The sequence below is a fragment of the Eschrichtius robustus genome, chromosome 4 (assembly GCF_028021215.1).
Source record: "Eschrichtius robustus isolate mEscRob2 chromosome 4, mEscRob2.pri, whole genome shotgun sequence".
NCBI lineage: Eukaryota > Metazoa > Chordata > Mammalia > Artiodactyla > Eschrichtiidae > Eschrichtius > Eschrichtius robustus.
Genome location: NC_090827.1, coordinates 60,176,119 through 60,202,699, shown reverse-complemented (window position 1 = coordinate 60,202,699; position 26,581 = coordinate 60,176,119). Strand labels below are relative to the sequence as shown.

The 26,581-nt window shown below is 43.4% G+C and overlaps 1 protein-coding gene across 1 annotated transcript in view; it reads right to left on the bottom strand.

The window, feature by feature from the left end:
• Positions 1-202: 202 nt before the first annotated feature.
• Positions 203-26,581, bottom strand: part of PPEF2 (protein phosphatase with EF-hand domain 2) — a 45,397-nt gene continuing 19,018 nt past the window's right edge. The window contains exons 3-17 of the mRNA XM_068542149.1: positions 25,869-25,996; positions 25,660-25,717; positions 24,622-24,797; positions 23,187-23,301; positions 22,084-22,130; positions 21,123-21,289; positions 20,617-20,653; positions 20,374-20,523; positions 10,687-11,070; positions 9,487-9,672; positions 8,211-8,353; positions 5,015-5,121; positions 3,611-3,774; positions 2,785-2,872; positions 203-405 (exon numbers count right to left, since the gene is read on the bottom strand). Of these exons, the coding sequence (XP_068398250.1) occupies positions 203-405; positions 2,785-2,872; positions 3,611-3,774; positions 5,015-5,121; positions 8,211-8,353; positions 9,487-9,672; positions 10,687-11,070; positions 20,374-20,523; positions 20,617-20,653; positions 21,123-21,289; positions 22,084-22,130; positions 23,187-23,301; positions 24,622-24,797; positions 25,660-25,717; positions 25,869-25,996 (2,153 nt within the window). The remainder of the gene's footprint in view (positions 406-2,784; positions 2,873-3,610; positions 3,775-5,014; positions 5,122-8,210; positions 8,354-9,486; positions 9,673-10,686; positions 11,071-20,373; positions 20,524-20,616; positions 20,654-21,122; positions 21,290-22,083; positions 22,131-23,186; positions 23,302-24,621; positions 24,798-25,659; positions 25,718-25,868; positions 25,997-26,581) is intronic.

The following is a 26,581-nucleotide window of genomic DNA, read 5'->3' as shown; positions in this document are numbered from 1 at the left end:
TTCACCTGAATACACAGGTGATTCTGATGCATACTGGTAGGCAAATTCTCAGCATAAAGTTCCACAAAGCTATGGAGAATAAGGGAGATATTCCCACAATGAGCTCAGCATTGCTTACGAGGCACCTTGGACGATGGGGACCAGACTGGCCTAAGTGTATATCTGGGCTGCTGCAGTCACTGTTATTAGTGTTTGTGGCTTGTCAGCAATCTGATGCATAACCCTTTGAGCAGGATTGCTCCACAAGGCGGAAGGCCTCCAGGAACTCATTGATGTCAATGTGGCCATCCTTGTTGAAGTCAATGCTCCGGGCAAGGTCACAGATGCAGTCGTCTGTGACATCAGTGTTCATATGAGAGCTGAACAGCTTCCAAGTCTGCCTGAACTCGTCCAGTGAAATGAACCCTTACCAGAGAAAGCAAGTCACTTTAGTGAGTCAGTCTAGTTTTCAGTGCTCATTTCCTCTGACATTCTTGCAAGGACACCTGCTCCCTACTGTTAAACAAAGACACCCAGGGCCTAGTATCCACTTTAAACTCACAAGAGGATAGCACTGAATCACTTAATCAGTGGTTCTGAGTGGGAAGCAATAGTGTTCCTCTCCTTATAGGGCCATTTAGAAATGTTTTGAGACATTTTTGATTGTCATGACTTGGGTGGGGGTAGGGTGTTACTGCATCTAGTAGGTAAAGACCAGGGATGTTACTAAACACCCTAAAATGTACAGGATGGGCACCAAAACAAAGAATTACTCAAGCCAAGATGTAAGTAATGCCACTGCTGAGAAACCCTGCATTAAATCATCCTAAACATATGCTAATTTAATCTGCTTGTAAAAAAGGCTTTGGACCTATACATCTATGGTCAGTTGACTTTTTTTTTTTTCTTTTTTTGGGCTGCACCACGTTGCTTGCGGGACTTTAGTTCCCCAGCCAGGGATCAAACCCGTGCCCTCCTCAGTGAAAGCATGGAGTTCTAACCACTGGACCACCAGGGAATTCCCTCAGTTGACTTTTTACAAGGGTTCCAAGACCATTCAACAGGTGAAGGATAATTTTTTCAACAGATGGTAGGGGACAACTGGATATCCACATGCAAAAAATGAAGCTAGACCCCTACCTTGCACTGCAAACAAAAATTAACTCAAAATGGATCAAAGACCCAACTGTAAGAGCTAAAACTGTAAAACTCTTGGATGAATACATAGGTGTAAATCCTTATGACCTTCAGTTACTAGTTTTCTTAGATATGACACCAAAAACACAAAAAACAAAAGAAAAAATAAATTGGACTTTTTTTTAATTAAAAACTTTTGTGCATTAGAAAACACTACCAAAAAGTGAAGAGATAACCCATAAAATCAGAGAAAATATTTGCAAATCATATATCAATAATGGCCTAATATCCAAAATATACAAAGAACTCTTACAACTCAACAATAAAAAGAAAACCCAACTAAAAGATGGGCAAAGGATTTGAATAGACATTTCTCCAAAGGAGATATACAGATTTCCAATAAGCACATGAAAAGATGCTCAATATTATTAGTTATTAAGGAAATTCAAATCAAAACCATAATGAGATATTTCACACCCAGTAGGATGGCTATAAAAAAAAAATTTTAATGGAAGATAACAAGTGTTGGTGAGAATGCAGAGAAATTGGAACCCTCTTACAATGTCAGTAGGAGTGTAAAATGGTATAGCCACTGTGAAAAAACAGTTTGACAGTTCCCCAAAAAGTGAAGCATCGTTTTACCATATGGTCCAGCAATTGCACTCCTGGGAATACATCCAAGAGAACTGAAAACATATGTTCACACACAAAGTTGTATATGAATGTTCATAACAACATTATTCATAACAGCCAAAAAGTGGAAACAATCCAAATGTCTATCTACTGATGAATGGATAAACAAAATGTGATATATCCATACAATGGAATATTATCCAGCTATAAAAAGAAATAAACTGATACATGCTACAACATGGGTGAACCTTGAAAACATGCTAAATGAAAGAAGCCAGACACCAAAGGCCATGTATCATACACATCTATTTATATGAAATGTCCATAATAGGCAAATTCATAGAGACAGAAAGCAGATTAATGGTTGCCAGGAACTGGTGGAGAAGGAACAGGGGATGGGGAGTGACTGCTAATCGGTATAGGTTTCTTTATAGGGGGACGAAAATGTTCCAAAATTAGATAGCGATAATAGTTACACAAGCTTGTGAATATACTATAAAAGCACGGAACTGCACATTTTCAATGGGTAAATTATATGGTATGTGAATTATATCTCAAAAAAAGTAATAACATTTGAACATTGTTCCTTTGGAACAATGAGGAAACAGGGTGAGGGTATACAGGACCTCCCTGGACATTTTTTTGCAACTTGTGAATCTATAATTATTTAAAAATTTAAAATTTTGAAAAATAATACTTTGGGAGTAAGATTGCAAAAGCCTTTCTGTTCTAGACACTCTTCACTCCTTTGTGGCTACTTTGATAGAAGGGATAAGGGATATCACAACTATTATAATTCTTCCTATAATAAGTTCTCATTCAGTTTGTCTTCATTCTTCTCTGCCCAACCCCTCTTGCGTAGGGATGGCTCATGTGGCTCAAATACTATCCTAGTTTCTGCCCATTTATAAGCACTGCCACTAATTTTGCTCCGAAAGTGCTTGAGTAGAAAGGTAAATAATCAGGGAGGAGACTAAAAGGTGGGAGGTAAAATAGTTGCTGTGTCAGAAGTGGCAGGATAATGAGCGCCTTTACCTGAATGATCACTGTCTATGATCCTAAAAATGGTCTCCAGGTTGGATCGGTTTCGATACAGTGCTTCCAGCAAACTTGATTGTATATTCTGCAAGAAAAAACTCATTTTCCTTCTCTTTTATGTTTAGGCTTCTCCTAATAGATAATTAACACACAAGCAACCCTGACAATAAGACTCTTGAAAGAACCTGAAGATGTTTTATGATCCCTTCACTCCAGCCCCCTTCAGCCTACTAAATGATCTGATGGTTTAAGAAGTACCTAGCCCATGATGAAAATGTTCTAAAATTGACCATGGTGATGTTTGCACATATCTGCAAATATACTAAAAACCATTGAACTCTACACTTTAAATGGGTGAACTGCATGATATATGAATTATATCACAATAAAGCTTTTTTAAAAAAAAGTACGTAGCCCAAGGCCTCACATACATTACACATAAGCATTTACTGAACAAACACCTTTTTAAATAGGGGAAGCAGCATCGTGTCAAGGAAGTAAGTCAGACCTGGGTTTGAGTTCTAGTTCTATAACTTAGAAACTCTATTATCCTAGGCAGGTTATCTAACCCTTGTGACCAGTGTTCTCTTGGGTATGTTGGTGCTGATTATACCTACCTCTTGGAGGTGGTTTTGAGGATAAACTGAGGCAATATGTGTAGGTCACTTAACACAAAGTCTGACACATAGAAACTCAACGAATAGTTGTTTCCATTCATCTTCCCTTTGGGGTTCTCAATATTTGGTTGTTTATGATTCAAAATTCTCCCTAAGGGGCTTCACGGTCCACAGTACGCCTTCATCCACCATTTTCAAACCCTTACCTCATGGCTGAATTGTTCTTTGGCCAAGTTTTTCAGCCAGGACTTGTACTCCAGCTTGTTATCTGTCAAGCTGCTCACCAGCTGTGGCCTCAGCATCCGCCATGGCAGTCCTAGATGCAACACAGACTCCACGGCGGCTGCCCAGTCACTCAGGGTGATTAGACCTATAGGAAAGAGCTAACTTGTTGACTCATCACCTACAAATCTTTTATCCTGACATTCTTCTTTCTATCAGTAGATAATAGGAATAATGGGTACTGTCACTATTTTTGTTGGTTATGGTAGAGTTGGCTGGAAAGTAGGGTTGCCAGATAAAATACAGGATGCCCAGTAGACCTGATTTTCAGACAGACTATAAGTATGTCCCAAATATTGCATGGGACACACTTATATTTAAAAACTATTTGTTGTCTATAATTCAAGTGTAATTAAGCATTCTGTGTTGTTTTTTAAAAATTAATTAATTTATTTATTTTTGGCTGTGTTGGGTCTTCGTTTCTGTGCGAGGGCTTTCTCTAGTTGTGGCAAGCGGGGGCCACTCTTCATCGCGGCGCGCGGGCCTCTCACCGTCGCGGCTTCTCTTGTCGCGGAGCACAGGCTCCAGACGCGCAGGCTCAGTAATCGTGGCTCACGGGCTTAGTTGCTCCGCGGCATGTGGGATCTTCCCAGACCAGAGCTCGAACCCGTGTCCCCTGCATTGGCAGGCAGATTCTCAACCACTGCGCCACCAGGGAAGCCCAGGCATTCTGGTTTTATTTGCCAAATCTATTTGGCAATACTACTGGAAGTCACACAAGACTCTTGTAAATAATATCATAAAACACTATATATATATATATATATATATATATATATATACACACACAGACACACACACACACACGTATACATAGCATTGGTTATTTCTATGTGTATGAAAAGATAGTGCTATGATTTTATGACTGTTACTGCTATTTTTCAATAGGGCTACATGTAGTCAATGTCCATTAGACGTTCCACCGAGTTGAGAAAAGACAAAATTTCCAGCTTGGATAAGAGAACAAGGAACAGACAAGCACACACTTAACAGTGAGAAACCAAATCACTGATCTTTTGTTAGTCTTGGACCCACTCTGGTAACCTGTCCCCCTGTTTCTTTTTGCTTAGTTCTGGCCTTGTCACCCTTCCCTTGACTCCATTTCTTTTCACCAGCTTTGTTTATATTTAGCTAAGTTCACGTTCTGCTAAAAGCTTAGAATTTATGAATTTAGGAAAGATAACTAGGATGTTAAGTTGAATAAGGGAGGACGTATTCAAAAAGGTCTTCTGGTCATTTAAACAAACATTTATTTGCTAATTACCTGAAACAGAGGGTTTTTTGGCCAGCTGCCCTCCTCTATGAATATTTTACTTGATTAGTCTTACCAGTTTTATCTTTATCATGCTTCTTAAATTCAACAAGAAGATCTGAGGAATGGACAAATAACTTTTCACGTAGGGCTCTCAGAGCCGACTCCCCAACTCTGCTAATCCTGGGACAGGAGATGAAAAGGAACATTTTAAAACATTAGTATAGAATAAATAGTCTTGGATTTTTACTAAATTTCTCCTCTCTCTTTGTTAATGTCTCAACCTTCAAAGAGCTCGTCTCTTTTTTCCCCCCAATGCTCTCCTGCTTTGCCCTGCTGTGCACAAATAGGATCTGTCTGGGGAATGCTTCTGTCCTTCCCAGTGTAGGACAGTGGTTAGAGCAGTAGTTCTAGAGAAACACCACCTTTGTGGTAAAGTTATCTAATTATACTGTACCTCATTTTCTCCATCTGCAAAATAGTGACAAAAATGGTACCTAACCCATACGATTACTGTGAAGATTAAATAAGTAAATTCATGTAAAGCACTTAGAAGAAAGCCCGGCACGTAGAAAGCACTCATCAAATGGTTATCTGTTATCATAATCATATGCTTTCCTTGTAATTTATTATTACATTAAACAGTCACAAGGCAGGATTTATGAATAACAAAACATCACTAAGTTAGTTTTCTTATGCTTACTCGGTCAACAGAGTAATGCTGGGCATGGTACTTGGCCTAAAATGTGTTCAATAAATATCTGTAGTTGAATAAACAAGAATATAAAAAGAGATAAAAGGTAGATATATACTTTGTCCTATGTCATTGAGGAAGCAGCCATTCTATAAATGATGACCAGATAACCTATCTTTTCAAGTGCAAAAAGTAAAAAAAAGGCCAAAACACAAACCAAAAAACCCCATTTTAATCATGTTTGATGAAAGTCTTCCTTGAAATTTAAGATACTTAGCATAATCGTCTCCATAAACCCTCAGAAAAGTATGAGCTGCCTAAAATTCATCTCAGATTTCATGGGTGTGTGAGCGTATGTGCTTTTCCTGGTGAGTTCGTTGTTTTATCAGAGGCTAAAAGAAGTATGGGACCCCCTAAAAGTTCAAGAACCACTGGTTTGAAAAGCATTTAAACTATTTCTGGTAAACTGTGCTCATTGATGGTTATCATGCAGGGATGGAGTATAGCAATGGCCTTGAGAGCTGCCTTGGATGCGCAAGGCTCTCTGTCCCTACGTCAAGCAGCGCATATTGAGCTCTGCGTGGATCATCTGATTAATCCTCCAACACCCACTGAGGTAGGTACAACTATTATGCCTATTACAGTGTAAGTAACTAGCCCAAGGTCCCATAGCTAATAAGGGGTAGGGCCAGAAATCAATCTTGACAAGCGGTCTCCAGGCTGGCTAAACTATTATCATGAGACGTGGGTTTAAACCAAAAATAAATGGATTCTGAATGAGGGTTCCTCTAGGAAAAACACATGATCTTGAGTTGATGGCCACTGAGACATCCATTATGGTTGTCAGAGACGTTTTCCTCTTTACTTCTTAGTTCTCCGTTGTGGTCCAAATAGTTGGAATTGTTAGACTAGTGACTTCTGCATAAATTAGGGGATGTTGTACTTGCTTTAATGCAATCAGTGAATATTTTTAAAAGGTGAGTGTTCTTTAATTACGGTATTAAAACACGTTATTTATAGGGTTCCCCACAGTGAATCCTTTTGCGGTGGGAACATCTAAATCACATGGAATCATGGTATTCCAGGTGCCTGGGGCCCACCCCTGGAGATTCTAATTTGGGAGGGGTGGGATGAGGCTCCAATAAACGATTTTTTATAAAGCTCCAGAGATGATTCTGTAGCATAGTAGGTTTGACTATCATTTGGTGAGCTTAGATTTTCACATAATACTTCTGTTTGAGTGATGCTGGCTCTGATTGTGTAAAACTTGAGTGCTGAGTAACTGTTGAGTATTTAATAACTCAAGAGTGATTTAAAATAATGCACTTTTATAGCACTCACACAAGGCAGATATTAAATATTCCTGTATTCTTTTCCCACTAGATTTATGCTGACTTTTTAAAAAAATTACATTATTTCACTTTTTAAAAAATTTTACTTATTTTTGGCTGTGTTGGGTCTTCGTTGCTGCGCGTGGACTTTCTCTAGTTGCAGCGAGTGGGGGCCGCTCTTCGTTGCCGTGCGCGGGCTTCTCATTGCGGTGCCTTCTGTTGTTGCGGAGCACGGGCTCTAGGCGCGCAGGCTTCAGTAGTTGTGGTGCGTGGGCTCAGTAGTTGTGGCGCACGGGCTTAGTTGCTCCGCGGCATGTGGGATCTTCCCAGACCAGGGATTGAACCCGTGTCCCCTGCATTGGCAGGCGGATTCTTAACCACTGTGCTGCCAGGGAAGTCCCTATGCTGACTTTGTTTTGATTTCTAATTTAGTTTGGCTGATAATTAAGCTTGTTCAGCAACACTGCAACTGTATCTTTCAGCAGCTTATATACTCTGGGGCCAGCTTCTCAGTGGGCAACAGCACTGTAGAGTTGTTAAGTACGTGGGTTCTGAAATAAGACTATCTGGGTCAAGGCTTACTTTCACCACTTACTAGCTGTGTGACCAATGGCCACTGATTTAACCTCTGTTCCTTAATGATCTCATCTATAAAACTGAAATTAGTAATGCTATGTATCTCATAAGCTCATTGTGAAACAAAATATATATCCTTTATAATAACACTTAGTGTATACTAAGCTCTCAACTAAGATTAGAACTCAGAATCATCTCAACAGAAACCATTTAAGTAATATTATATGCTCTCTTCCCAGGAAGAAAGGAGCATTGTTAACAAACGTGTGCACTGAAATCCATCTGCTAAATCCCCAGATAGTGAAAGAACCTTTGTCTGTGGTTGACCAGGTAACACAAACGCTTTAAGGATGAAAGAAAAAGGAAGAGTGACCCTGGAAAGATTTAGTGGCCTGGTATATGGACTTCACCCAGGACATACCCACGGAGAATAATTTCTGCAGGAAGCAAATTTGTCCCTTCCACTAATGATGGGTAGGTGGAGATTTTAGAGTGTATGGAGGAGAAAGAAGAGGCCCTGTTTTAATGTCTATTCTAGGTCCTACTACTGACACAGCTAAATTTTGAACTCTGACTTAGAATTTGGATAAATGTAATGACATTTGCACTTCAAAGTTTCCACGAACACTATAATTCTGTCTTTCTGAAAATCATTCATTGAAAAGTCTTGCCTTTGCCTCATGGTAAGCGTGTGGGTTGCCTTGTTAGCTTGAAACTGCACAATGTGCGGGGTCAAGGCCGGCCCTAGTTTGACATAGGCTCCTCTGTTACTGCCAACTTCGTAGTAGTTGGAGGCAGAAAAGATGGTTAACACCTAAATGAAAAAGCAGGAAAGAGACGGGCATTCAGGTTCACTGAAGAACTCTTCACCCTCAACCCTACAGGGCCCAACCCAATTTCAGGGGTGGCTGTTCCTTCTTGATCTCGTCTATGTTTTTTTTTGTTTCGTTTTGGTTTTTTTTTTTTTTATCATTAATGCTAGTAGGGCAGGAGTTATGACTCAAGTAATAAAAACTTGAATTCTGATAGGACGTCCACAACATGTTTTCTTCACATTTTTATCCCAATCAAAAATAGCAGGGGTCATAGAAAACACTTCATTTGGTTCGACTCAGAGGCAAGCTAGGTCTGACTAACTGGGATGGCCATTACAACTAGCAGGCAGATCAGTTTTTAAAGGTGGTGTGAAGCCTCAGAGCAGAGTTTCCTTTGGAGTGTTGGGCCTCCTGAGATGTTCTGTGAAAAAAATTTCCATTGTCAAGACAATGGGAAATGCTAGACACTGTATCTCTTCTTGGAGATTTACAATGAATATAGGAAATTAAAGGCTCTCAGAAGTCCTGCAATAAAGAAACTTATACAACTGTTTAACATTCCTGTTAAACATTTCTTACATTAGTTGATGTCAAACTTTTTTCCTCAGCATGGAAACCTGTAATTCTCCTGTAGAGTTGGTATTTCTGGGCATTAGGCTAAGCAAACATTGTAGGATTTGGAGATGCCCAAAGATTTAGACAGGATGTTAATTATGCTCCTGAGGAGACAAACAATCCTGAATGCCTGCCTGGGGCTCAGTGCAGAGATCCTGTTACCCTATAGTGTAGTTTGAGACCTGTGACAGTAAGCAGTGTGACAAAGAATAGAGATGTGACTGGGAAAACACTGGGCCATATTTCCACCCATGAAATGGGACCATATCTGCCCCTCACTTTCCTCTCAGGGTATTGGTAAGTGGTGGCCTCAATCAGATTTTGAGTTTTAAAAAGGCTACAAAAGTCAAGGATAAATGACTGTAAAGGACCTAGTTACTTTGGGCAAGTGGATAGCAAATGGATAACAGCTACAAGGCACAGCCGACAGTGAGGAGCTGAGAGCCTTAGCTCATCCATGCCCTGGAAGGGCGATATGGACCGGACCACTCTTGCGCGATGGCAGAGGCCTGCCCACCTTGCGGCTGTGGCAGAATTCATAGCCCTCGGGTTTGCACTCGTGCGAGCGGATCAGGAATTGCAGATTGTATTTCTGTAGCAACCGTTCTGTCACATTAGGCCCAAAATAACAGCCACCTCCTCGAACGGTGTTGGCCTTGCAGCCCTCCTGAGCCATGGGGTCACTCCACAGTATATCCACCACCTAGAGAGAAAAGGCGTATTTTGCAAAAGGAGAGACTTGCATTTTAAAGTTTCAGTTCTAAGTTGATGTTGAGGTCCAGATCGATAACTCGGAGAGTGTAACCCAGGCTCACCGTCTCTCTCTTGGAGGTTTGTAGCCTCAGAGTCACCTGCGATTCCTCCTTTCTCACCACCCTCCATCCAATCCATCAGCTAGTTCTGCTAATTTTACCTCTTAAGTAATTCTGAATTCTCGCCTTTTCTTTACTGAATGAGGCATAAGAAGCTGCCATTTTTCGTAGGTCAAAAATGGTTGAACACCAATGAGTTCAGGTAGTCCTATTAGCACTACTACACAAGATCACCGGCAGCAGAATCTCCCACCTGGATTACAGGTCTCCCTGCCAAAGTCTTGGCCTGGGGAAGTGGCCCCCCATTTGGCCGCCAGAGTCATCTATTTCGGCAAGCACTGTGCGTGCCTACTCAATTTCCGTTCTCCTCCTTCCTAGCTAACAGAACTCTTCCTGGGGTATTCGGCATGGCAATGTGCCTGGCTAAATACCTGCTTTCGCACTCTCCCTTGCAGCTAGGGGTGGCCGTGGGATGCAGTTCTGAAGATTTTGGAAAAGCCTTTAGTTGCCTGAAAACAGAAGATAGAAGCAGCCGATGTAGCCCTTCTGGCCTTGAGCCACAGCAGCCAACTGATAGATGTCAGATATATATAAAATAGCATCCAATAAACTGTGGCTTACCTTCTTAGCCCAGTGATGCTAGGTCACTAAACCTAGTTTACGCAGACAATAGAGCCCACCTGCTACATCTTCCCATCCTTTATAAAACTCCAAAGTATGAGTCACTAGGCAAATACCAATATCCTTCTGGGGTGTTCTCACTCCAGGGAGGGAGAGAAAGAGGGGCGAAAAAAAAAAACCAGTCTGAATTTACATGGAAGGAGGAGATTTGTTCGGTTTTTCTGAAATCCTTGCTCCTTCCCGAAGGCAGCCAAACTGCAGGGAGTAGCGCCGGCCACACCCACCTGCCTCCACGCCTCCTGAGTGGGCTCCGGCCGCCCCTCAGCTTCCGAGTCCACTTCGGATGCCAAGGGCAAGGGCTCCTCCTTCTCCTTGATCACCGGGAAGCCCGCTTGCTGCCGACACCTCTCCAGCTCCAGGTCCATGGAGTGCCGCACCCAATGGGAGAGCTCGTTGGGGTCCAGGGGGACCCTGCAGGGGACGCTGGAGGAGCGCCCGGCTCTGTGGGCCTTCTGGCTGCTGGGGCGGAGGGTCGAGGTGGGGAGAGAGTGGCTTTCGGGGAGGAACCACGGGGAGGGTCTCCCGGCAGAGCTCGTCTGGTTGGCTTTTCCCTTCTCCGCCTGTTTCTTATGCTCCTTTCTCGTTTTGCACCTCATGGTGGAAACAATCTAAAAATGTCCAGAAAAGATAACAGATGCTTCAGTGAGACGGTTGGTCCTTTTTGAGCAGCACTTTGGCATCAAGGCAGTGCTCCCCGCATTGGGCTCCACGGATGGTCCCGGCAGTGACAAGGTCAGCAGAGAACTAGGAGTAAGCCTTTAGAAGCTTTTATAGCAATTTGATATTGCTGTCATTCAAGCACGTGATCAGTGGGCTTATATGTTTTGTTTGTATTTCATTTTTCTAGTCATTCACATTTATTGGATTTTACAAAAGTATTGATCTGTAACAAATTAGAAATTTATGAAAACTGGTCCTCCACCACAGATAATTGGAAAATGCTAACCTAGGTCATTGTTTCTAGGAACCTAGTGATTTTTAGACAAGGATGGGAAAGGGTACCTCTCAGGAAGGAGAGCCCTTATTGATTTTCCTGTTGTTCCACAGACGCAAAAACAAAGGAGAAGAAATGCAGCCTATGGCTGAGAAATGTTGGAATGGGAATAACTTGATGCTTACTGTGGGAGAGACAGCACTTACTGGCAGTTTACAGGAAGTGCTATCTTGTCTGCTGAGGAAGGACAGGGGAGGGGAAGGGAGGACCTCTTTTCAGCCTGGACCTAATCGGGAAGATACTCTTCTTGCCAAAGGGACTGAGTGTGGTCCCTCTCACTGCCTCAGAGTCATTATGGTACTGGGACCAAGCCACCAATGTAAAGGACACAAGCAGGAAGAATTCTGATCATGAGAAAGAGAGGGCTCAGGCCACAGAGCAGAGCTGGGTCATCCAGCCAAAGGGAAAGAGCAGCCATTCCCGGGGTGCCTGAGTGCCACCGTGAAGACTGAGGGCCACAGTGTTCCACAAGGACATCAAGATAAAGGTCTGGCTCACAGGGGGAATTCTGTGCAAGTGTGTAATCAAGGAGCAAGAACTTTCTGCAAATAGGTCTAAGGGCTGATGTACAAGAAAGCCACGTCCTGGTGTGGACTGACTGTGGGCGGGAACAAAGACGGACACTCAGAGTGGCTCGGCGGTAACTGACTGACGTTTGAAGAGGGATCCAGATGGAAGAGAACAGAACAGAGGTTCTTCTCTAACACTGGACAAGTGCTAATTACTTCCTAGGCAGTTCCAGCCCTGGGCATAGAGAGTGAAAGTCCACAAAATGTGAGTGGACTCATAACCACCTCCTTCTCTCCTCATCTGTCTTCTTGCCAACTCACAGCCGAGGGCCAGTCCATCAGTCCTGCCCTTACGATCCTCAGGTAACTTTATAAGGATATTATCTGCTTCAGGAGGCATCCTTAGGACTTCCCTGGTGGCACAGTGGTTAAGAATCCACCTGCCAATGCAGGGGACACGGGTTCAATCCCTGGCCCGGGAAGATCCCACATGCCGCAGAGCAACTAAGCCCGTGCGCCACAACTACTGAGCCTGTGCTCTAGAGCCCGTGAGCCACAACTACTGAGCCTGCACGCCTAGAGCCCGTGCTCTGCAACAAGAGAAGCCACGACAATGAGAAGACCGTGCACCACAACAAAGAGTAGCCCCCGCTCACCGCAACTAGAGAAAGTCCCCGCACAGCAATGAAGACCCAACGCAGCCAAAAATAAATAAATTTATTAAAAAAAAAAAGAGGCACCCCTAACTTTTATTCTTAAGGGGAATAATAGTTTTAATATGTATTGAGCCTTTTCCAAATAGGTGCTATCCTTGGCCCTTTATAGGAGTTCATTGATGAGGCCTCACACCCCTATGAGATGCCATCTTCATAGTTTTGCATGAATTCATTGATTAGCCCTCACCTCCCTATGAGACAGCATCCTTACTTATAGTACAGGTAAGAAAATTGAGGCACAGAGATACTAAGACTGCACCAGGACTGAATCCAGAGCCCCTGCTTCTCCGATTTTCTGAAACTGTGGGTAATCATTAGTTAAATCCATTCCACCTATAACCTGCCTTCGCTAATCAAGGTTGTTTTCATTGTTGCTACAGAAGACTTGAATGTCCTCCAAGCAGTACACAGCCTAAATAAGATGCTTGCCTGAGTTGTTTTCCGGGAACTTGGAATCAGCTGCGTCTAGTTCGAGCTGAGCTGATTAAGACTGGAGGGGACCACTGACCCTTCAACTAGGCATGCACTAGGGTACTACTAGTGCCCTTTTGAAGGTGGAGAGGCCTGTGTAGCCTGGTTACACCTGCCCAGAACCATGATTACTGCACCTTTTTCTAATCACCTTTCCCCACACTCCTCAAACCTCAGATGCCCTGCTGCTTTCTCCTATAAATACACTGAGCACCTTGCCTTCAGGGAGGCAGATTTGAGATTTGTTCTCCCTCTCCTCACTTGGCTGCCTTGTCAATAAACTCTCTCTTTGCTGTAAACCTCAGTGTCTCAGCATTTGGGCTGCTATGCTAGGGCAAAAGGAACCTAGTTTGGTAACAAATACGGCAAACCAGCCAGGAGGTAAGTCCAGATGGACCTTTTGGCTGTGGTTGGTTGGCCCCTTGCCAGTATTGAGAGCCTGTGGGTGAGTCCAAGCAGCTCCCTTGCCCGTTTTTTCCAGGGACCATCCTCTGGATTTCCCGGGTGAGGTGCTGCTGACCTTCAGTGCTTAGTTTTGCAGCAAGGAGACGGATTTGGGGTTGGAAGACGTCTTTGGGTGAGTAACCTTGTTAAAGAAATGCACCTGTGCCTAGATTGTTTGGCAATTCTGACCTCCATACCTGGGTTAAAGGCCTGGGGCTCTGGTTTTTGGTTTTGTTTGGGTCTTGTTTTGTCTGTGTCCACCTATGGCTGATTGTCTTAAGTTGCTAAGGGTTGGCAATTGGGGATTCAACTTCTTGGTGACTGTAGCAAGGACCCTTGGAAAAATTCCACTGCTGTGACCACCTGGAAGCAAAGCCTCTTCAAAAGGGGAAATATTAATTCAGTTCCCCCTTGCAGCCCTCTAGGCAGCATTCTCCAAAATTGGGAGACTTTCAGTTATAAATTCATGGAAAAGGTTTTTTGTTTTTATGGGGTTTTTTTTGGTAACACTGCATGGCCACAATATCCTTAAGACCCTGGAGCACAATGGTCTGAGTGGATCCTTGAATTACAATTTTGCAACTAGATTTTGTAAATGGGAAGAAAAATAGGATGAAATAATTTATGTATAGTCTTTTATGTTATTGTGTCAGAAGATTGATACGTTATTGTAAGATTATGGTCCAACAGGAAGGGAAGGCAAAGAAACCTGTTTTGCTTGATTCTAATGAAAAGGAAGACGACTTGCTATTAATTCAGTCGAACGCCGCTTCGACTGCTCCTCCTCCACCCTTACATGATGGTGCTGCTGCTGTTTCATTGCCAGCGCCTGAGTCACAGCCTCAGGTTCGTCCCCACCCCTACCCCCCGACCCCCGTTAGATCCAGAAATAGGAACGGCCTTCCCCTCTCATACTGCATACTGATCAGGGTACTCAGTTTGGCCAGGGAGCTACCCAAGCTCAGGTGGGGCAATATCTGTTAAGGTAAGTAAGTCCCCGTTGTGGGTGTGAATGCTGAGACCGGGCAGCCAATGGGACTGATCTGGGTCCACTCCCCCTTTTCAGCTTTAGATGTATTTAATCGGAAGAATATGCCAACTTTAGAGAGATGACCCAAAGGGAATGGAAAATCTTTTTTTCATCGATTTTTGCAACTCACAGCCCAACCTGGGCAGATGTTCAAAATGTGTTAAATACCTTCCTCATTTCAGAAGAACTGGACAACTAGAATGGTGCTGGATAAAGCTAGGGAGGAGGCATATTGGCTTCATACTGAAACCCCTGGCAACCGGGTACGGGCTGCGGCAAGCATAGCTGTACCAACAGTGGATCCTAATTGGGATGTGAATGCTGGGGACAGGCCAAAACTTGAACGTTACTGAGATTTCATTCTTGCAGATTGAAATGAACATTTCATTCTTCATTGCGAAGAGGGGTACCAAAACAACTTTTATTGGTCAGAGTGCCCCCAATATACAGAAGAAACTGCAAAAGGTGGAAGGGGCTTTAGGGATGCCTATGTCTCAACTTGTTGAAATTGCCTTTTTTTTAATGGCAGAGACCAGGTTCGGGAGAAAAGGGAACAACAGAGAAGGAAACGACAGGCCATTCTGCTGGCGGCTGCCTTAACACAGGAAAGAGCTGGACCAACTCAAGGACCCACACAAGGGACTCAGCAAAAGTTAGGCGGCCCCAAGCTTCCACTTGAATGGAGCACCCCATAGTGGGACCCCTCCAGTGACACTGGAAAAGAGTGTCCCATCCTAAATAAGACTCTTGAATAAGGTCAACAACAAGTGGCACACCAGATGCCCAAACTGAGAATGAGTGACCAAGAATGATGGGGCCCAGGGTTTCCTTTAAATCCTGTCAAAATCCATCAATATCTCTCCTACAGAGGCCCCAGTGATGATGAGGGTGGGAAATCAACTTTCAGATTTTCTGACCAATTTGGGGCCACTCACTTGGTTTTTAAATACCCAGCTTTCTAAACTCTCTTCTGAGACTGTGTTTTAGTAACTGGGGTGTCTGGAGAAATCTTGAAAAAGTCTTTTCTCCTGCTGCTAGACTGCCAGATGGGGAAAACCCATCTGAAGTATAGCTTTCTATACATGCCTGAATACCCCATTCCTCTTCTGGGATGAGATTTACTAACTAAATTTACTGCCAAGGTTACCTTTGCACCTGGATGAATGGGTATTAAAGTATCACCAGAACAGGCTTGCGCACTGCAGACTTTATTGCTCTGACCTTGAAGAGGACAGCTAGCAATGATTCTGGATGAGATACTGCAGGAAGTGAGTCTGGAGGTATGGGCGGATGGGAGGCCAGGGAGAGCAAAGATGGCTAAGCCTAGACAGGTTAGACTTCACCCTGGGGCAAACATTCCAAACTTAAAGCAGTAATCGGTTAAAGGAGCAGGCAAAGTGTGGAATTCAACCCCTGTTACTGGCCTTCCTTGAACATGATTTAATATGCCCGTGCCGTCACCTTATAATACTCCAATTTTATTGGTCCAGAAACCAGGTGCAGATGAATATCAGTTTGTGCACAACTTAAGAGCAATTGATCAAATCGTAGAAGATATTCATCCAGTAGTCCCTAACCCGTATATTCTGCTCACTACTTTGTCCGGAGATTTTTGTTGGTTTACTGCATTAGAGTTGAAGGATTCCCTTTTTTTTTGTATACCCATGAGTTTTGAATCCCAAGAGTCGTTAGCTTTTGAATAGTAAGATCTAGATACAAAAGTTAACAGTACCGTTGGATAGTACTTCCTCAGGGATTTAAAAATTCCCCCACAAGGGACTTCCCTGGCGGTCCAGTGGTTAAGACTCCACGCTTCCACTGCAGGGGGCGCGGGTTTGATCCCTGGTCGGGGAACTAAGATCCTGCACGACGTGCAGCATGGCCAAAAAAAAAAAAAAAAATTCCCCCATAATATTTGGAGAAATCCTGGCAAAAGATTTGAGGGACCCTCAACTAATTGAGGGAGCCTTGATGCAGTATGTGGATGATATTCTGACACCTCAGACCAGAATACGGTTTTGACTTTGAATTTTTGGTTGAATGAGGCTATAATGTGTCCAAGAAAAAGGCACAAATTTTCTGCCCTCTGTCAAATATTTGGGTTTTGAACTCTCACAAGTGCAGAGAGACTTGCCCCCTGACAGAGGAAGCTCTAGTCAGGGTTGCCGTTCCCACTGCCGAGAGACAACGGCAGGGATTCCTAGGAATGGCTGGGTTCTGCCTCATTTGGATTCCCAACTTTGGACTCATTGCAAAACCCCTTTAGGAAGCTCTTAAAGGAGGAGGCAGTGAATCTCAAGTCTGGACTAGGGAAATGCCATAAGGCATTCCAGGTTATCAAAGAAAAACTGCTAACTGCCCTGGCTTTAGGTCTTCCAGATAACATCAGAAAGCCCTTTGACTTATCTGTTCATGAGAGACAAGGAATCAACCTTGGAAACCTGACTCGGAAACTGGGCAGCATAAGGAGGCCTGTTGCATATTTCTCAAAGCAGTTAGATACAGTTACTAAGGGATGGCCAGTTTGTCTTTGGGCTATAGCAGCTGCCTGTGATCTTTTACAAGAAGCAGAGAAATTTACACTAAAACAACCTACCATGGTGCATACCCCTCACTGTGCACGTCTCCTCCTAGAACAGAAGGAAGGATATTGGTAAACTTCAGGAAGATGAGGAAAATATCAGGCTATATTATTGGATAATCCTAATGTTACTCTGAAAGCAGTCTCCACCTTGAATCCTGCCACTTTGTTCCCAACTAATACTGAAGAGCCTATGCATGATTGTATTCAGATAATCGCACAAGGCTATTCCAGCCACCTAGACCTGATGGACCAACCATTGGAGGACCCAGTCCTTGAGATGTTCACAGATGGAAGCAGCTTTATGGACCAGGAACGATGCAAAGCTGGGTGTGCAATGGTAACTCATCCCAAAGACACTGGAAGCAGAAGCCCTTCCCCCACGTACCTCCTCACAAAAGGTGGAACTTATAGCCCTGATGAGAGCCCCCCATACAGGAAAAGATAAGAAAGTAACTATTTTCACTGATTCTAAAATGTACTTTCTTGGTGGTCCACGCTGGGGCCATTTGGAGAGAGAGAGGATGTTAACTGAAGAGAAGAAGGAAATTACACCTGCCACAGAAATTTTAACCTTATTAGAAGCTGACATGGAGCCAAAAGAATGAATGTCCACTGCCCAGGACATCAGAAATCAGATTGTCTGACTGCTCAAGGGAATAATCTAGCAGATCAAGCAGCAAAGCTAGCAGCCAGGACTAAAACACCTAGATCCCCAATGTTGGCCCTGATCCCCTGATGTGGATCTGACAAGATGCTATCCAAAGTATTTTCCTGAAGACTTAAGGCCAATGAATGGGGATCTGATTGGAGTCCTGGCCATTCTCAGGATGCTGACTCTAGGAAGGGTGGGTTTATAACAGACATAGCAAGATCCTTGTACCTGAACGCCTTATAGAAGATGTAATACGTTATATGCACCGGAGTACCCACTGTGGGAGAGATGCCACCCTCTAGTGGATTCAGAAATTCCTTACAGGACCAAACATGCAAAGGACAATTCAAAAGGTGATACAGAAATGCATGGTATGTACTAAAAATAATCCTAAAACTGGGCCACTGCCATTAATCAAAGGAGTTCAGACTCCAGGTACTGGACTGGGAGAAGATCTTCACTGTGATGCCAAGAGCCACTGGAAACCTTAGGTGCTTATTAGTATTTGTGGACACTTTCACTGGTTGGGTAGAAGCATTTCCTTGCTGGTCTGAAAAAGCCTGAGGTTGTTAAAGCTCTCCTAAAAGAAATAATTCCTAGGTTTGGGTCACCTGTGTTCATTCAGAGTGACAATGGAGGGGCCTTTATAGCAAGAATAACTCAAGAAATATCTAGAGTCTTAAACCTTTGTTGGAAAGTACATGCTTCTTGGCGACCCCAATCTACTTGCAAACTGGAAAAGAGGAATCATACTCTTAAAAAGACTGTAACTAAAATTTGTCAGATTAATTTAACCTGGGATAAAGCCTCACCAGTTGTCCTGCTTTGAGTGAAGGTGGACCCTACAAGCAGGCTCCAGTTGAGCCAACTATGAAATGTTGTATGAGAGACCCTGCCATTGTTCCAGAAATGGTTTGAGATCCAGAAGGAACTCAAATTAAGGAACGTAGATAATGTCAGGTGTGTAGAATCATTGGAAGCTACTCTAACTGCTCTATATAAGTTTGCTTCTAGCAGGTTAAAGTCTCCCGCAGATGTTCACCTGTGCCACTTTTGTCCTGGAGACTGGGTCCTGCTGAAATCTTGGAAGAATAAACATCCAGAAGGCTATCTCCATCCTTGCTGGACTGGACCTTATGAGGTGCTACTCATGACCCATTCCCTGGTGAAGGTGAAGGGATTAAGCCAGGGATCCATCACACTCAAGTTAAGCTGGTCCCACAGAGATCAATGGAGCCACCACATCCTACCTACAGGAATGTATTGACACTACATTCTGACCAATGGGATGAGAGCAGAAGAGATGTATGCAACGTCTTCATTATGTCTTTAAAAGGTAGGATCTTCTTCTTCCCTTCATTCCTCTATTGTATTGCCTGGAACACAGATGTGGCAAGCTGTGCAGATGAGGGCGCGGGGATGACGCGCTAAGGATGGCAGGGAACAAGACCTAAGAATCCTTGGTCCCTGGACAATCTAGTAAACAAAGGTGCCATACCAGCCAAGAAGTGCATGTTCCCAGATTCAAACCCAGGTTTCATAAATGAAACGCTCTTTCATTTATGTCTCATAAAATAGACTTTTATACCAATTAGAGTTGCCCAAAGTAGACTGGCTTGTGTGTAATGACCTCTCTGTCTTTGGAACTGCTCAGGCTACTGTTGTCAAGGATGTCGTAGCTGGGATTCCTGTGTGGATGGGCAGTGGAGGAGAGAGGCTATAGGAAGATACCATTCAAGTGTAAGAGTCTATGACTAAAAGGAAACAGAATCTTTGCTTTTTTTTGGCTGCACTGTGCAGCTTGCGGGATCTCAGTTCCCAGACCAGGGAGTGAACCTGGGCCACAGCAGTGAAAGCACCGAATCCTAACCACTAGACCACTAGGGAACTCCCTAGAATCTTTGCTTTCTAGTTTTCCACTTCGAAAATGAAACAGAAAATCGAGACCTATTCATATTGTGGTATAATGTACTCTGTCTTTCATTCTCACCCTCCCTCTGCTGGTTATTGTAAGTTCCTTTAAGGCAAGTACCATCTCTGGTTATTTTTGTATTTCTGCTAGCACTTTCCTTGCATAGAGTGAGCAATTAAAACACGGTTGTTGAGTTTTAACTGCAATTGATCTTCATCTTCGTATCTGCCAACAGCATCCCCCCTGCATGTAGTAGGCCCTCAATATACCTTTGAGTTTAATTGAAGATGATCTGAATTATTTAGGAAATGGCGGCACATCAGGTGGCAGTGATTGAGGGGTAGTGATTAGAATTACCTAGATCAGGAGTGGCAAACAGATGGCACTAGCTGCCACTCCCTACTATCACGTCCACGGCAAACATTAATTGATCACAGCACGCTTGCACCAGCTGTGAATTCCCAATCCTCCGTTCAAAGATTTAATGGATTTATTAGTCAGCTGGAGTCAGCATGGAGTCAAGATGACATCTGTTTTATGTTGGCAGTGACACCTGGCATTATAGTGAAATCTGCATTATTTTAGCACTCAGTCAGTACCTTGTGCCTGTCTAGTTTAGCCAAGAACTCCAAGTCAGTCATGTCTGACACTCCACCATGAAGAATCAGGACTTTCTCATCAACCAGAGTGGCCAGCGGAAGCCAGCAGAACACATCTTGCAGTAGTTTTAGTATTTTCTTGCCATGTGTCTAACAAAATGACATTAATATGATATTAAGTTTCAAATAATTTACTCAACTTATCTGAACTAAGAGAAGCTTTTGCTTTTAAAGGCAGCGTACCTTATATTTATGCATCACTTCTTTTGTGAAACCATATCTAGAGTTAGAAGCAGAAACAGATTTTAGATTTAGTGATATTAGTTATAGCATGCTTGCATTTTTATAAAAATGCATACTCTAGATGCATCTACTTAAATATATGGAAAAGACACTGAGAAATAATTGCCAAAATGTTTAAAATCATACCATTATCTGTGGGTAGAGATGTGGGATATTTTAATTTTCTTTTGCTTATCTATATTTTCTACTTTTTCTATAGTGAACCCTTATTGTTTATATGATAAAGTGTATGGCTATGTGAAAACAAATGTAATGGTTTTATTAGAACAGTAGGATATTGTATAAGTTTTTAAAAAATCTTTTAAAATGGTATATATTGTGTATTCCACTTTAGAAAATTGGAAGACTACTTTAAAAAGGCATCTAACAAATAAGAAGCTCTGGCAAAATAACTTTACAATCACAGCAAGTAAAGATCAAATCCCCAAGCATGTTTTGGTTTGTACCGTAAGTTCACCATATGGTCCTCATGGTTTCCTCGGTTGAGATGGAACTCTTTTGGGTAAACCAACATGAAGGCAAAAAGAACCATCAGGATCTCTACTGAATCCTTCCCTCGATCCACAAAGTCGCCGTTGAACACATAGGCCCGCTCTGGTGACGGGAGGCCGTTCTTCCCAATAAGGAGAGAAGTCCAAGAAGAGGCAGTGGAAGGAAGGGAATAGGAAATTGGGTCAAGCCAGTGTGCATTTGACAGTCCTATCAGGGCTGAAAGCCAATTCTGTGCTGTCTGGCTCTCTTCCAAACATGAAATGTCAGTAAAAGATGGGAATATTGGAAATACTGTAAATATTTTGTATTGGTCTCATATTTCCTTTCTAGCCAGGCTGAGGTTATGAGATGCTCATCGAAATAAACACGTTATCCAAAGCCACACTGCTGCCAGGTGGTCTGTGCAAAGGGCACTGAACTTGTAATTCCAAGGCCCATTTTAAGTTCTGGCCACTCTGTCCTTAACTAGCAATAATAACAATGGCTGCCATAGATTTCTCAGGATTTAACAAGACAATACATCAGAAACTGCTTTGTGTTAATTACATTAATAGAATATTTATATAGCTTGTTATATGCTCTGTATTTGGTAACTAAAAATAGATATGAAAATAGCTTTTGGTTGCTTTGATAATAAACAATTTCTCTATTTAGTAATTGATTTTCTTTTTCCCAAATAATGATTCTTTCTCTTTATTAACCTTAGATTTTGTGTTTTAAACAGTTTATAAAAATACACTAGAATATAATGCAGTGATGACTTTTACATTACACATTTGCTACATAGTAGCAAATATTATTCTAAAATATTTTAAAATCCAAGTAATAACTTAAGCATTTCTTTAATGGAGACTGTATTTGAACTTCTAAATTAAACCTCAGAGCAAGACAGGAACATAATTTGAGCGTTCATACCTTATAAAATATAAATATTAAGTCATCCAACTGGCCGTGTAAATCTCCTAACAAAGACAGAAAAACATCAGTTTTGATTGGTCTTCACCACTGTTTCTAATTTTTTATTATAAAAAGGAAAATACCCATTGTATACCTACAACTAATACAGTATTATGTCAGTTATATCTCAATTTAAATAAAAGGAAAATACCCAGGAAAACCTGACAAAGAAACTTATGCTTACTCATTTTTCCATATATAAGATAGGGATAAATATTAACTTCCCTTGTTGCAGGGATAGTTAATATTGAAAGCAGAAAGCACGATATTTCTCCTGTGTGATTATCATGAACAGTAAATGACTTACGTTTTTACTGAAGCAAAAATGGGACAGAAGAGTGCAGGGTTGAAAACCTGGATGAGAACTAGAGAGATTTTTGCCCCACCTGAAGCAAGAAGCTGCTACTCACGGGTCAGTGTTACAAGATTTTAAGAAGTTGGAAATCTGGATTTTAATATGAAATCCTCCAATTTTCAAATGTTGGAAACTAATGTTAGAAATTTAAGAACATTTTGAGGCAGACAAGACATATTGCAGGCTGCCAGTTTACAATCCCTGGTGTATCACCGTCTCCCCTAAGTTCAAGTGCGGGGCATCAGTCTATAATGGTTATTAAAACATCACTGAAAACATAAGGAGATGGAGAAGATTGTCATCAATAGGATTTCTCTCTGGAAGAAGAATAAATGTGGATGGAAGGAATAATTTGCTAGGCATTTAGGCCTGTTCAAATACAGTAAGTAAGTAAACTGTCTTCTAACAAGGGAAGGTCTGGTTATTTGCTAGGATTTTGTTCTGAATGGAGAGGATGAATTTGGGGCCAAATCTGAATCTCTGGGAAAAATAAAGCAGAGGCTGGGCCTTCTCACCCCACAGTTCTCCTTCACGGCACCACCCCTACCTTCAATAACTGTGGAGTAAATATGTAAATGTAATCAGTGTGAAGGCGTGAACCCGGCCTGCCCAAGTGGCCATCGGGTCCCCTTCAGCCCTCCTGCCCCTCCCTGATCACAGGCAGAGTTTTCTGCTTCGTGAAAAGCCGTTTCTGACTGGCTCTTACCACATACTGTGATTTCCTCGCTGTAACAAGTGGAGACCCGGTTGATGTTTGGCAGTTGTACCAGATGTTTCCTGGCTTCATACAAAAGATTCAAGACATAGCGAGCATGGAGCCTCTACTAGGAGGAAGAGGAGGGAGGGGACAAAACAACACACACTTGTGAGGGAAGATGGGCCTCACCTTTACTGCTTAATGACCCCAAGACCGCAAAAGGGACCCCAGTAAACTGCTCCTGGGACCCTATGCACAGATCCTTTCTTTCTCACCCATCTTCTGCCCTTGTTTGTGCTTTGCATCATCTCCCAAATACTGAACTGATGTCCTCTTTCCTACCTACTCTATGTAACCCCTGCTTGCCTTGAGCTTGGGAGAAACACATGATTGTCTCAGCAAAGTATGAATAAGCGCATGTATATCGATGGTATCGGTGATCCTGACATCACTGGGAAAATCATCCCAGCTCCTCCTGCAGTGAATTATCTTCATATGAAAAAGGGGAAGGATTGGAATCTGTCATAAGAGCCAGAATCTGACCACTTCTCACCAGTGCCACCTCTACCACCAGGGTTTCAAGCCACTATCATCTTTCGCCTAGACCATTGCAGTAGTCTCTTGACCGGCCTCCCTGCTTCAGCCCTTGCTCCCTATACTCTATTCGGCAAACAGAATGATTATATTAAAAGGAAAGCTGGATTATATCATTTCTGCGCTCATTGTCTCCCCATCTCTTTCAGAATGAAAGCCCACCCTACTCACCTCTCTGTCTCCATCTTCTAATAGTTGTTCCCTGGTTCCCTCCTCTCCAGCCACAATGGCCTTCCTGATGTCCCCGAGCAGTCCAGGCAAGGTCCTGCCCCAGGGCCTTTCCATTTGTTCCCTCTGCCTAGAACGCATTCCCCAGATGTCCACATAGAACCTTCTCTCACCACCTTTGACCTTTGCTCAGAAATCACCTTTTCAGTGACACCTTCCCAGACCACTCTGTAAAACTGCCATCTCTCCCACCTAGAACTTAGTTTATGCTTTGACATAGCTCTGTCACCTAATATATTAATATATAAATATTACTCATTTGTTATTTATTATTTATTATCTGTCTCCCCACTAAAATCTCAGCCCCATGAGGGCAGAGACTTGTGTCTGTCTTGTTCACTGTTCAGTGCCTAGAAGAGTACCTGCACATAGCAGCACTCAGTAATCATCTGTGGGATGAATGAACATAGAGATTACATGATGGGGAGGAGGGGTTCTCAATACATAAAAACTAGCTGATCAATCACAAGGTCCTGGCTAAGAAAAGGGCAAGTGGATCTCTCTGACGGATCCCTGACACAAACACCCTAAATCCAGGGCCATTCCTTCTGCATTGTGTCTGCTCTACTTCTACACATTCCGTGGAATTGGTGGTGACCCAGGTCCCCCGGGGTGAGCTTACTTGTTTCACTCTGAAAGCTTCCACCAGAGCAGTTGCATGGTCGGGAAGGAGCGGGAAGGAGAGGCGTGGCCCCGTGTAACTGTCCGGTACCTCGATGGATTCATAGTCCCTGCAATTCTCCATCTCGGAGTCCTGGGGGGGTCTCTCCTCAGTGAACATGCGGTTCAGGAAGTCCCCTAGTCAGGACAGAAGGGGTGGGCCAGCTTATGATCAGACCTGCAGGCACGGGCAATATAGAATTCATTCCCTGGACCATACTTGAAGTGGGTCCTGGCCAGTCTGGCTTCGGCTCCAACACAGGAGAGGAGAAAGTAAAGGGCAAAGTGATGACAAATTAGGATGGGCGGGAGAAAGGTTACATTATTATGTCAATTCCATTCTACTTTTATTTTAAAAGATTGCCTTAGAAAGTACAGAAATTTACGGGCCTAGGTTGGTAAGCAGGAGGAAAGCGAAAACTGCGGTGGAAAAAAAGTTCACGGGCATTTCTGGTGTACTTAGTGAGTGTGGCAGATGCCTCAGACTTTCAGGCAATTCATTTCCAAATGCTGCCCCTGCATCTCTGCCTGAGGGCTTTGTCCCTGGATCTGCAGAGAGCCCTGCATGGCAGGCCAGACCTGCGTGAACAACCCTTCCCGTCCGCCCCTCCCAGCAGCCTTCTACCAATGACTCTTGGGAGTTGAGACTCCAGTTCCCTCTGCCTTCATGCGGGATACTTCCCAGGCTGCGTTTTGCACTATTTCCCAGGTACACTGCAGGTTTAGTAACCCACCCTTTTTTGCCTGCCTCCCCTTTCCTGAGTCCCTTCCCCACTCCCTCCCCACCTCCCAGTATTTCCTGTATTTACCAAATAAACTCCTTGCACCCAAACTTTTGTCTCCAGGTGTGCTTCTAGGAGAACCATTTATTTGTCAGCCTCCTCGCTCATTCCCTGGCTGTCACCAGATTCACGTTTCCCCACCCTGTGCATCCCGCACCTCACCCCAATGTCTTTGACCCTGAGACAGGAGGACCGGCCATGCGGCAGTTCATACTCACTCTCGTTGTGACTGCTGGGGGTGAAGTGATCCACCAGGTAGCTGAAGAAATTGTGGAGCTGCAGAAAAACCCAAGAAGACGTGGCTTTAGAGAGAGAAAGAGAACCCAGGAGTGGTCCAGATCAGCTGCACCTCCTAGGCACCTGGGCCTTGCTGTGCGGGGCCTGGAAGGCAGAGCTGGAGGTGGCCCCATCCCACATCCCATCGCACCTTGACCTGGTCTTGCTGCCCAGCATCCTCTATAGACTGGAAGATGCTCCAGGTGCAGTGCCGCCTCATCTCCAGGCGGGCCACGTAGCGCCGGTACCACCTCTGGATCAGGGCCGCTGCCTTGAAGGCTGTGACACAGATGGAGAAGCAAGCCTGTGAGGTGGGACTCCCTGGGCCTGCGTGGGGAGGTCGGGGGGGGGGGGGTGCCTCTCCCACTGTAACATGGGGACAAGATGGTAGGGAACGCACTATACTTTGCCACCAGTAGGAAGGATTTGCCTCACTGCTGGCCGGGGTGCTCTTTTCCCCATTCCCGCCCCCATCCCTCCTCCATTCTTACCTATTACGTATAGTAAAATCACTGGAGGACTATTGGAATTCCCACTTTTTGATGAAAACATTGATATGTGTAGAGATGCAAAGGTTGGATTCTGAGAAAGAGATGTAAACTGGGGAGGCTGCAAGGTTGCAGCATCCTTGAAGAGTAGGATGATGCAGGTTCTACTCAGCCATAAAAAAAGAATGAAATTTTGCCATGCGCAGCAACACGGATGGACTTGGAGGGCATTATGCTCAGTGAAGTAAGTCAGAGAAAGGCAGATACTGTATGATATCACTTATATGTGGAATCTAAAAAATATCAATACAACAAACTAGTGAATATAACAAAAAAGAAGCAGACTCACAGATGGAGCAAACTAGTGGTTACCAAG